Source organism: Cucurbita maxima, unplaced genomic scaffold (assembly GCF_002738345.1).
Source record: "Cucurbita maxima cultivar Rimu unplaced genomic scaffold, Cmax_1.0 Cma_Scf00001, whole genome shotgun sequence".
Lineage (NCBI taxonomy): Eukaryota > Viridiplantae > Streptophyta > Magnoliopsida > Cucurbitales > Cucurbitaceae > Cucurbita > Cucurbita maxima.
In genome coordinates this window covers 6,833,049-6,845,878 of record NW_019272017.1, presented here as the reverse complement: position 1 = coordinate 6,845,878, position 12,830 = coordinate 6,833,049, and the positions used below count along the sequence as shown (strand labels likewise).

Below are 12,830 nucleotides of genomic sequence, written 5' to 3'. Positions count from 1 at the left end.
TAGTTCTTTTGAATATGGTTTTTTTTTTCTTACTTTTTTAATCTAAAAAATTATTTAACTATTGATTTTGTGCACATACAAATTTCTCACTAATATTAATTTTCTTAAAAATGTCTGCAAACAAAATTATTTTTAAGTCAATGAAATTATTTCCATTAAAAAAAAAATAGTAATATTCTTATTTAGGTCCTCAACTTAAAAAATATTGTGTAAAAAAATATCACTAAAATAATAAAAAAAATTAAAAATTAAAAATGTATTAGATATATTTGGTTGTGAATTTTAAAAAATATCAAATAGATTAATTAATGATTTATTAAATATAAAATAACAATTTAGAATTTTATTATATATTTTCATATTTGTTAAAAGCCTTTTAAATTTAAAAATTTACCTGATCTAAAAATTAAAAAAATAGACAATTAAACAGAAAAAAAGCATAAAGGGTATCATTTAAAAAGAAAGTGGTTGAACTTACCCGTAACAAAGCTATATTTATTAATACGTGTTAATTAAGCTAAACTTTAAATGCATAATTTTTTTTTCCTTTTTTCAATCCCGGAAGAATTATAATTTATACGCGTGATATAAATTCTACGTATTTAATAATTATGAGTATTATTTATTTATTTTTTTTATAATGCATAAATATTTTTTAAGGTAGTACTAATAGTTTTATCCATATCCATATATTTGGCGCAAATGGTATTTACTATTAAAAAATAAAATATTAATTAAATTTTTGATAGTTTAAGGGTGTTTTTTAAAAATTAAAAGTATTTTTAAAATAAATTATTAATAGATATGAATATTTAAAAAAAAGGTTAAAAAGGTAAGTTGGTTAATTTAGGGTAATAAATTTAAAGCTCAAAAATATATAAATTAATGCATTGTGGAAAATCGTGTGAGTTCTTGGGCGGCGTGTCCAATCTGTGCCTGTGAAGGAGCTGTCCAGCTGTCCATTATTTTAAGGAATTTTCTAGTACAATATATATATATATATATATATATATATATATTTTCAACAGTTTTAATAGAAAAAATAACATAAAATCAATATATCATCTCACCTAAATAATTGACATGACAAAGATTATTTGTATTTTTTTTAAATTCATCGTTCACAAAATATTCTTATCACTAAATAATAAATCATTAAACCAATTAGCTCACAAAATTTATCTTTTTTTATTTGCTATTACACGAGGATTTTTAGTCGTCGATCCCATAGAAAAAATAAACACCCACGGGATCCATAAAGTCATCCATAGTTTTCAAAATAAATCTACCAAACATATTTTACGAGAAAAAGAGCAAAAAAAAGTTTTTGATGAACTTGCCAAATTTTAATTTTAATTTTATTATGATCATTCTCCCGTGTCTTATACATTTTAAGTAAATTATTTTTGTTAGCAAATATGATGGTTTGAACTTTTGACATCCTGAGAAATAATATAGGTTAGTTAGGTGCATGAGTTTGAATACAAATTTATATGATTCGTCCATTTTATCTGAATTGACCTTTAAAGAGATGTTTGGGTGAGATGGTAAGTCATGTCCTCGAGACAACTTGTCCATGCGCGAGGTGGACGACAAGACAAACACAAAGATGTCACAACATTTTCCTTATATTTGTCGTGTTTTAGGTATAATGTAGTTGGTATTTTGATTTATTTTTTGAGTAGGGTTAGGGTTTGGTAACTTCTAACAATATATATTTTCTTCCTCCCTTTTAATTTTTGTATTTATTTTAATCTTTAGAGCTCTAAAATATTTATTTAATGGTTTATTTAGGTATTCCTACTTTTAAAAAAGAAACCAGGATTAAAAAAATATTTTTAATATAAAAAATGCTTTAAATGAGGTTAAATTTGAAAAAAAAAATATGAAGTTATTGTTTGTCCAACATTTATTAAATAATTTTAGGTTAAATTATAAAGATTAAATTCCAAGTAATAAAATTATGGATATAAAGATTATGAAAATGAATTTAATTATATCGGGCTGATTAAATGGATCCAAATTGGAAAAAAAAAAAAGCTGCCAAACCCATTAGGCCCACAATGTGGATGGTTGTCTTGTGAGCTGCCGCTCATGATGGGCCCTAGATATGGGCCTTAGGCCCAAACAATCTGATCCAAAATATAATGGACTGTTTTGGGGAAAATAAAAGGAAAAAGAAAAAAAAAAAACACAGAAATTATGTTTTTCAAAATCACATTTTTACAAATGTCGAAGTTTATTTATTTATTTATTTTAAATATACTGGATTTTTTAATGTATTATACAAATTATTATTTCTTGATTTTTTTTTCATTTTTCTTAATTCAACTAAAATTAATTAAATAATAATACAAAAAATGATATTTTAAAGGTTTTAAATTCAAAACTACGATGGAGAATATTATAAATATTTTGTAAAAATGTAGAAACAAAAATAAAATAGAATTTCCTACTCGTCCAATTTTTAAAAATAAAATTTGCATTTATGAGGTAGAAAAATATCAATTTTAAGTAGAAAAGGGCATTAATTTCAGAAAATTAATAATAAAAATAAATAAATAAAAAAGGATTTATAGAGGAGGGGCTTTGGATAAAGGAGTTAAGTTAGAGTCCGCGTTGGCAGAGTAAAAGCGACAGTTCAGCAAAGCTCCACCACAAATTAAGTCCTCAGCTGGGGCCCACAACACCTCATTGCCACTCATATCTCCAAATGTGAAATGAAATCCAAATGAAATTCAAATTCACTGCCATCCAATCAGGTTCTATTATTTGATCACAGTCTCCACAGCCACAACTTTGGATACAGTTTTCTCACACGTGTCGTCTCTCTCGCTCCTCTACTCCCAACTCTACCACTTCACGTGACCTCACGTGATTCCCTGTTTCAACCAAACCAAATCCCTTGGCTACTCCTCCATCCCAAATCCTTCGCCTCCAGAAAGCTCCTTTTCATTTGGTTTTTTCCTGAATTTATCGCGTGGCTCTGTGTTTTTCTGCCTGTTTCTCTCTTTTTTTCCCCCCTTCCATGTTCCAGGGCTTTTGAACGCCATCCTGTTTCTGGAGGAGTTTGATGCTTTCTGTTGCTGATTCCGGAATTTTCTTTCCGTAACTACTTTTTCGGAGAATTCGGCGATGTGCGGATCAATCTTCGATCAGTTGTTGGATTTGGATTCTGGATTAGAGATTTTGTTTGATTTTTTCAGCCATGTTTGATTGGAACGACGAAGAGGTAGCCACCTTTTTTTTTTTTTTTTTTAAGTGAATTTTTGTTTTTCTTGGCTTCAATTTTACTTCTGTAGCGTGAAATAGTTGTTGATGTTTTACTTCTGTGGCGAAGGAGTGGATAGTGTATCTGGGTGTTGCTTAGCTTGTTTTGTTTATAGTACTGCCATGGATAGTTTTTGCATTGAACCACCGAATCTGTATGCGCGCGGCAAAACCCATACCTTACACTTTCATTGGAAAAGCTTATTGCAAGAATGGGAGACGAATCTGATGGATCTGATACTCAGCTCAGCATTTCATTCCTTAGGCAGTTCAATATCGTTAAAAGCAAAGGGATGTAATTTAGTAACTCGTGGAATGAGGAAAGTCTTTTGGGAGGAGCTAGGAGGCCTTTTCGAGCTTTGTGTTGCTGTGGGTGTCTGGGGGGGACTTTAGTATGACCTAATGGCACACGAGATGGAGTGTACTGGGACGGCATCACTTGATCTATGAGGAGGTTTAATAGATTTATCAAATCCTGTGGTCTCTTAGATCTTCCCCGAGTGAATGACTGGTTTACATTGTCCAACCAATGAGAGAGAGAGAGAGAGAGAGTGTTGTATTGTAGACGAGATATGTTTTTGTTGTCAAGAGGTTGGTTGGACACTTTCAAAGAAATGAGAGAATCCTTAGGCTCGATAGTCATGTTTATCTGCTTGAGTTTAGGTTACACTTTTAGGTCATTTACCTTCTTGACTGGGTGTAAATGTTGAAGATTAGCAAGCAAGAGAGATTTTGGTATATGGTGAAATTATCCTTGCTTGAAGAAGTTCAAAAGGATTGGAATTACAGTCTTGGGACCTAGGAATTTTGGATAAAATTAGACTCTTGAGAGGAAGGAACTATGAGCAAGGAGTTGAGAGAAGTTTGTATAAGGTTTAAAGAGGATTTCAAGAAGTTAATTTATTGGGAGGATTCCTGCTAGAGACAAAAAGCAAAGGTAAAGTAGGTTAAAAAGAGCGTGGTTGTGATGCATACTATTTTTTCCCTTTCTATTTTTATCCCTCGCTTCCTCCAGACTTTTCTTGGAAGGTTTATGTTGGTATTTCCTTATAGCCTGGGATCATGAAGGGTTGAAGACTCCCTTTATTTTGGAAGAGAGTGGTCTTTAGCTTTAATGGGAGTAAAGGCCTGATTTGGATGGCTTCACTATGGCTATCTTCACTGAAAATTGGAATAGTTTTAGAGAGGACTTAGGCAAGGTCTTTTTTGAGTTCGTGGAGGGGGATTATAATTCTTCCACACACGAAACTTATATTTACTTTATTTCCAAGAAGAGAAGGGTTAGAGGAACAAGGACTCTATTAGTCTTGTCACTAGTTTATTTCTGTAAGATCATTGCTTAAGTTTTGAGAGATAGGTTACGGAAAGTCTTTTATAATGCTATTTAGATTTTTAAGTGCCTTTATGAGGAGACAATTCTTAGATTAAGTTTTCTATTGTCAATGAGGCTACGGATGATTATAGAAGTTCATTGTAAGTGGGAAGAAAAGATGGCCCAGAGGAAATGAGTTTAAGTTAGAGTGGCTACCAACCTAGGATTCAATAACCTATAAGTTTTTATCTATTAAACAAATCAATAGATGTGAAATTGATAAAAGATTAGAATATGCAACTGAAATTTTCAAGAGATTCAAGTTAAAGAAGAGTACAAATATTAGAGCAGAATTTTATATTTAGCCAAAAAAAGCATGATCTCGGTCAATTTTATTTCACTGGTAGTACGGGTTGTATATGAAACCTTGTTTTGGAACATTTGTCTTATTGTCGCAATGGATTTACCCACTCAGATTATAATCTCTTCCACCATTTACAAGTACTCTGGACGGCGATATGCATCTGCTGTTGTTAGATTAATCATGACAGATCAGAGCATATAGCCTTTGCTCTTCTCATTTCTGTGGACAATTCATTCCGAAGGTTTTTTTTTTTTTTTTTTTAAGTTAAAAAAAAACAAGAAATTAAATTTTCACTGATGGATGGAAATATACATTCCCTAGAAGCCATTGGGTCAAGTTATACTCCTTACTCTGACACCAACTGATGAAAAGAATATTTTTCTTGAATTTATAATCTCATTCCTTCACAACTTTGCAGCACTTGCGTTTGAGGGCAGCGGTTATTGTAGCTAGTAATAGTCTTATACAACGTAGCATTCACTGAAAGTAGAAGATTTAGTAGTGAATACTAAATAGTACATTCAGTTAAAACATTCTGAAAAACTTAGGTGAGATCCCCATGTAAGGAGAAAGAGAAGAGGAGATACCTGTAGGGAGCCCAAATTGGTACAAGCTCGACTTTCTCTGTACCTATTTTCTACTTCTTTATTGAAGCTTTTCATTTCAACAGTGAAGGAGCAATTTCCGTTGTTACTTGAGATTGTAGAAGAATAAAGCTCATTGTTTCACATGTATCTGGCTGCGTGGTTGATCATTTAAGCGATTCTATGATTTAGTTCATTGATTTCTTTCCTTTTCCTGGGCATACAAAAAAATGGGTCTTGATTAGAATGTGCTTGCCACTCGTTGATTACAATTAATAATTACGTGCTACAAAAAAATTCCTCTCTTAAATTGTGATCTTAAATTTATGTGATAATTTCAGCTTGCAAATATAATATGGGGTGAGGCTGCTGATAGTGATGATCATATTGTGCCTTATCGGGAGGCTAGTGAGAATTATTATGACAAGAAAGAATGGCATCAAGACACGGTATGCACAAAACTTATGGAGCAAAAGTCACCTGGGACTAATGTTGATGATACCCATGAAAGAAAGCTGGAAAGCAGTCCTGGCAATGAAGAAGGAACCTCTGCCTCAAATCTCGACAATGATCCATTGGCTGACATATCCTTGTCCAAACCTTGCAGAATTGACCAGGACTCTAATGGTAATGAAGTATCTCATGAATTAACTGAAAATAGCAAATATAATTCACCAAGATATGGTAAAGATATTATATTTTTGATTCTCTGTTAATTCTACAGAGATATATGTGCGCTCACATACAATGCAACATTGACGAGCTTTAGCATAAAAGTTCAATTGTGTACTAATTTTTTGAATGACATGTATACTGACAGCTGCGATGATCAAAGATGCCCAAAGTTTTCAAAGAACTGAAGAAGGTAAAGGACAGGCTGATTTTGTTGACTATGGATGGGCTAATATTGGAAGTTTTGATGACCTAGATAGAATTTTCAGGTACATCGGTAGTTTATTTTCTTAACTCCTTGATTGATGGTTGTATAATTAAAATAAGAACTCATCATTCGTAAGCTCTTTTTTTTACTGAAGCCAAATTATACCCATGATGAAGAGGAAACAAAAATGTCTAACGTTGACCTGAAACAGTGTGGTCATGCAGTGAGCTGATCTTGTTTTATACCCTTTTGGGAAAGACTTGTCTTTTTTACTGATGAAATGGAACAGATTCTTGTTGCTTTGCTCCCTTATATTATTAAAAGACATTCTTCATAAATCGTGAGAGAACACCATGAAGATGTTCGGAGGCAAATAAGGTCCCATAAACCAGCAATAGTTGACTCTGACCCCTCAATCCTAGCCGACCAGGCATGCCACAGCACTGAGTAAACTGTAATAATTCAAAGAATTTTAGAGCGGCCCTTAAAATTGGTACCAACAAGAAGCTGGTTAATTTAGCAAGCTGGAGACTTAGGAAAACTCCAGCTCAACCCAAAAATAGAAAGCAGCTTAGTCCAACAATCACACATTTTTAATGGTAAATTACAATCTAATTAAAGTTTTGGGATCTTAGTAGGTCTTAGTCCTCTTAATCCTCTCTAGCAGTAGCGCCATATCTTTTATCTTTAGTTTTAACCCTGTCGTCACAACTGTAGATACTTGCCCGACAGTGGTTATCATGTGTAATTTTCATTTTACAAGGATTTTTCCTCTTCTTCTCTAGTTCTTAATCAATTGTCGATGATTCTTGGACAATGTTGCAAAATATAATATGCTCGTTTTTTTACAAAAATTCAATTATGATTCATTATTTCTATTATCATGTTCAAATTAGTCAGTACATGATCACCATTACCAAAGTTGTTGGATAGTCTTGAAGCATGATAGTGCATCAGAGTTTTTATTTGTCCCGTAGGTCAGAGTTTTTCTTTGTCCCGTAGGAATGCAGTCTTATTCTTTGAAACGTTTTTGTCCCTATATTAAATCTTTTTTTTTTTTCTCTAACCAATGTCAATTTTGTAGCAACGATGACCCAGTATTTGGCCAAGTAAGTCTCAGTGATGCTGATGAGATGTGGTCTTCTTCTTTGAAAGATTTGCACAACAGCCCGATGAAATTATTCCCAACTGTGGAGTCGCAGAATTTGGACTCAGGAGTGGACACTGAAAAGAATCCAGAGTACTCGAAACAAAATGAGCAATTATCTACTCTTGCCAGTGGGCGAAGTAGTGATACTGGATCACTTGGGTTGCAGACTGGAAGTGCAATCTTAACAAATGTAGGAGATAGGACTGGAGCTCTTGCAAAGGATCTGGTATTAAACATGTTGGAATAGTGCATTTTCTTTTGCTATTTTTTGAGCAAACTGAAAATTCTATGTAATTTGCTTGGCTTATCCAGACGGATCTGGAGAAAATGGAAAAACCATCTGCAGCCACACTTCACCAAAGACCTGATATTACCGCAACTGCCAATGAGTTTTCAAATAAGGTTTGTTTCTCATTTGTTTACTCAATTAATTAGTTGATCATCCTTTTGTTTACTGTATTTCAGCCTTTTTACCTGCCAATGAATATTGAATGTGGAAACAGCAACTTTGTCCAAATACCTGCAATGATAATTAATCTAAAAGAATGGTCAGCATTAGTAGATAGGATGTTGTCATTTTCAATCTACCGTTTTCAAGTAGATTAATTTTCATGTGGTAACCAGGTGGTAAAAAGTAAATCCTCGAGTTTATCATCGTTGATATTGAGTGTAAAATCTACAAAACTCTAAGCTATCTGTCATTAGCTTGCAATTCCGATTGATTTGGAAGGTGGTACCTAATGCCCCTGTTCTTTCAAATTCAAGTTTTCTGCAATGCCTATCTAATTCAACCTCTACCCGTAGGTGTCCTTATATATTCATAGGAATGAAGTGAGAGAATACAAATGGTTGTCCCAAAAAAAAAAAAATAAATAAATAAAATAAGGGTCTCCATGCCAAAATAATAACACCTAATGACAATTATGAAAGTCCTATGGAACTGCTGCCAAACTGAGGCATTGAGCATAACTTTCAACCACACCTCCTCCCAAGATCCCTCCCACCAAAGGTATGTTCAATCCATGCAGCAACCATAAAAACTTTTAAATGGTTGTAATTTAATGGTAAACTCCAGCAACCATTGGTGAAAAGATTACCGACTCACCATTCACATGTTTACTTGCTGTCACATTTGCTTTAATTTCAAATCTTTATGCAAATTTCAAAGAACTTTTTTGTTTTACTACCAATCAGTCAAATTTGAACTTGTTCCTCTACGATGGAATCTACTCCACTTACAACTCCAAGCAAATAATAAGTACCTTTGGTAGGAAGGTTGTTATAGCTATAACTAGTAGAGGGACAACTTCCAATTAACTTGATAGTACTACAATAAACAGTAAACCTATATTCAATAGTTAGATCTGACAGGTGAGATTACACTGGACTCTAATAAGTTGAAAGGAGCAACAGGCACCGACTTATGGTTGTCAATGTAGTGTTATATAACTGCGTATGCCTTTTTCATTTGCCCACCCAGAACTAGCAACCTTGCTTTGTGCTGGTGGTTTTTACATCAACTTAACTATTTAGACGTCCACTTCTCAACCCTGATAGATGTAGTCATAGTCTTTTCTGTCTGATCTCTAATTTTTATTACTTTTTCATGTTTCAGATTGGTAGTCAGAAAAAAGTGTTGAAATCTCGTAAAAGATCGGAGGGGAGAAGTGTTGAGAAGATGTTTCAAGATTTTCATGGAAACTGGCCTTCACCAACGAACCCAGCAGCTCAGTTTGATAACAAATCACCTCAGTACCAACGAAGCTCCAATCCTTTGATGCACCAGCCATTATATCCGATTGCTGCAAATGCATATCCTGTTGTACCCTTGCTGTCCCAAATTCAGCCGGGAGATCTTCAGCCTCAGCCTTTTATCAGTCAAGATATTTCCCCCAGTGGCGCAAATCATGTGGACAAACCAGCCGATGGTTTTGTAAAGTCTCTTACCATGACACCTCAAGAAAAAATTGAAAAGCTTAGGAGAAGACAACAAATGCAGGCAATGCTTGCCATTCAAAAACAACAGCAACAGTTCAATAATCAAGTCTCTACTACCAGTCAATCCATTTCTCCAAAATGTCCCCAAGAAATTCAGTCTCAGCACATCAAAAAGACTGATCTTGTTTCTGAAGAAATATACACTTTTCCTGCTCAAGATCCGAAGTCACCTTTAGAGCAAGATGATTCCAGTACAGTCTCCACCATGGTTGATCGTTTTTCTATGGAAGATACAACTCTTTGCAGACTTCAAGAAATTATTTCTAAGGTATACCTGACTTTGTGAGTGGATTATTTTCCTCCTAGAGTAACCTGACTTTAGTTACAATGCCCTAGAAATGTTTTACTACAGCTGGATTTCAAAATCAGACTTTGTATTCGGGACAGCTTGTTCCGGTTGGCCCAAAGTGCAATGCAGAGACATTATGCTAACGACACAAGTAGTTCCAACAAAAGTACCAGAGATGAAAATGAAACCACTGCAAAAGGAGAAATCAATAGTCATTGTAGGTTAGTAAATGCGCTTTATTACTCATTCTCTCGCATTGAGTTGTTCAAAAAATATTTTTGAGATCCTGCCTCAATTGTTGAGTCATGAACTTATCTCTTGTCATTTCGAATGTCTGCTAATAAAATCTAATATTTTTATGTCAAAACTAAGATTATTACATTGAGGGACCAAAACATTAATATGTTAGTGCAACATAGTTCACTGTGTTTTAAGGTTCATGGTATGAAAAACTTAATCCACTCAAATTATTTCATAATTAAAAAATAGTCGTGAGTGCTTATTCTAGAGAACAAAACAACCTAATTGCAAATAATAGAATTGCTTCTATCTTTTCTCAAAAACTTTTTTTTTATTAAATGTATGGTCTGATTTGAAGTATTGCTTTCTAATTTGAGAAAATGGAGAGTTTGTAACGTTGGTTAAGTCTTAAGAAAGTTACAAATCTGGTGGGTGAAAAGGGGAAATTTGGGAGCTGAGATTATAATCAGTGGCCTAGAGAGCCTTTCAATCCCCACCTATTTCACTTGTGTTTTTCAATAAATAGTTCTAGTTCTTCTCAACTCTACTTGGTCGCTTAATATATGGCGTAAGAGCTTGTGCAAACATAATAGAAGTCAAGCCAATATAAGGCAAGAAGAGCTCTCTTGATATTTAGTAATAAATTACTTCACATCTTAGTTATAGTTGAATATGATCCTGTGGTTACATCCTAAGAATGGACTTGGTTACTCGAGTACTACATATTTCCATCTGTGTTACCAATGATTTTCCGTATGATTTGAAGAATTCTAATGGAATCTCTAACTCTGTGATGTCCTCTGCTTTCTTTTGTATTCTTTTCTAGAATGGCTGGGGAGCCGGATGCTGAAACAGAGACCAACTCCATCGACAGAACTGTGGCTCATCTTCTCTTCCATAGACCCTTCGAGTTTTCACAAAACTATCCTGATGCACCCGAATCGCCAATTTCTGCGAAGTTTTCTTCCGAGCAGAAGGCAGGTTTGAAGAGCTCGCCAATGGAATTCTTGTCTTGCAATGCGTTGGGTAAACATCATATTTCCATGGATGGGTCTAGAAGTTCTTGGACGTCGGCAGAGATGCAGCAGATTAAAACTAGTCCTTGTATGGACATATCAGATAACACGTCCAATACTGGACTGGTAGATGATGCAGTTCTGGAGTATGAAGCCTCTCAGTGAGGAAATGTGCACGTTAGGACTATCATACGGGTAATTCATTCCTTTATCTCTTCCATGCCCTGTTGTTTGATTCTCATGCTTGACCATATGGATTCATTAATAATGCAAGATCTTCTTTTCATTCATCTGCCTACTAGATCATACAAACCACTGTTATGGGAGCTTCAAAACTTTGACTAACTCGTGGATCCAGAAGTATCAAAATCATGGAACATAGATCTCGAAGTATTGAAATCTCGAAGCACACAACATGCTTCTTATGTATTCAGAAAAAAATAAACTCTGAACAACGATTTGGAGACCGACTTGTATGTAACTTAACACGCACCAGCAATAACTGGATTGTGTTATTTATGTGATGCTATGTCTGTAGTGGTGTGAGCCTTTGGATGTTTTATTTTAGTCCGCTTGGAAGATTGAAACATAACATGCAATTTCCACGACTCATAAAATGTTATTCCTAGTGATTGAATTGTATTCTCATAAAATGTTATTCGTAGGAGTTTAGGATATCTCAGTTTGTGTATGTGTAGAATTTTATATTGTAAGTTAAGATTGAATATGATGCGTTGATTAGATGATTTACATAATGCATTACTTTGTTATATGCATGCTAACTAGACTTTCTCGAGCTTGCTTTCATGTTTTTCAAGATCTATATCACGTGAGCTATAAGTTCAACGAAACTTTGTTGATATTTGAATAGACAAAAGAGTGGATCTACAATGATTGTGTACTATGTTTGTTGCCTTGATGCCAAACGAGCATCAAGGCAGCAACAAAAAGTACAAACATAGTATCATGCCTATGATTAGTGAACTTGGGATCCAAAAGTCCAAACGCAATTTGCTCCATGAGCATAAAAATCAGATCTCTACAATGGTCTTGTGATCGACTATAATTTCTATTATTCTCAATTATTACACTTCTACTTAACTTTTGCATACGAAGTTCCCCGATTTGCTAGTATAATTGATGAACCCAAACTTAGCAGAGGACAGTGCCCACTTGCTTATTAGTGATGGCGGTGACACCAGGCCAACAATGATACAAACTTCGTCGTATCACTTATCACACCTGTTCGAGACTCACCAATACAGTAACTTTTCCTATCTTCTTTCATCAACAAAAAGAATTGCATAGACTCCAAGAAATAACCCATCTCATCATCATGGAACTTCAAAAAAATAGTCAATTGTAGTATTTGTGTCCATACACCAAAATTGATTTAAAAAAAAAAAAAAGAGAATAAAACATGAAAGTTAGAGCCGAGTATCCAAGAGTTCTTTGATCCCTAAAGAGTCAATTTTTTTTAGTAAAAACAAACAATTAAATAAATAAATGGCACATGGGCAAACATTTATTGTTCTTGGTCCGCTCTTCCCACATAATATTTAATAATTTCAACCACATTTTTTTTCTCGATATTCTCACTTCACTCAGAATTGAATTTAAGATCACGTGAGATACAACATACTCACTCAATATCTTACCTCATTAAACATTCGTAGCACTAATTCAATCATTTTTTTAGTTTGACGATTGTAAGAACTGGAGACCCG

At 34.0% G+C, this 12,830-nt stretch overlaps 1 protein-coding gene across 3 annotated transcripts; it reads left to right on the top strand.

Annotated features, from left to right (window-relative positions):
• Positions 1-2,891: 2,891 nt before the first annotated feature.
• LOC111476539 (protein LNK2) lies at positions 2,892-11,748 on the top strand. Of its 3 annotated transcripts, none has more exons than XM_023120244.1 (9): positions 2,897-3,232; positions 5,872-6,214; positions 6,351-6,471; positions 7,495-7,786; positions 7,873-7,962; positions 9,176-9,826; positions 9,911-10,068; positions 10,914-11,298; positions 11,406-11,748. In XM_023120244.1, exons 1-8 carry the CDS (start codon positions 3,209-3,211, stop codon positions 11,266-11,268), a joined length of 2,034 nt encoding a protein of 677 aa, XP_022976012.1. In that variant the 5' UTR covers positions 2,897-3,208; the 3' UTR covers positions 11,269-11,298; positions 11,406-11,748. The 3 variants fall into 3 exon arrangements, with proteins under 3 accessions (XP_022976027.1, XP_022976012.1, XP_022976021.1); XM_023120253.1 differs by having other exon boundaries at positions 2,899-3,232; positions 5,872-6,157; XM_023120259.1 differs by lacking the exons at positions 10,914-11,298; positions 11,406-11,748 and having other exon boundaries at positions 2,892-3,232; positions 9,895-10,045.
• Positions 11,749-12,830: the final 1,082 nt, after the last annotated feature.

What these genes read in the sequence shown, in the direction of transcription:
- LOC111476539 (XM_023120244.1), top strand. Translation starts at nt 3,209, where the DNA reads ATGTTTGATTGGAACGACGAAGAG. An exon ending in TTGATTGGAACGACGAAGAG is followed by an intron (nt 3,233 to 5,871) that starts GTAGCCACCTTT and finishes TGATAATTTCAG; the next exon opens with CTTGCAAATATAATATGGGG. An exon ending in GAGCTCTTGCAAAGGATCTG is followed by an intron (nt 7,787 to 7,872) that starts GTATTAAACATG and finishes TGGCTTATCCAG; the next exon opens with ACGGATCTGGAGAAAATGGA.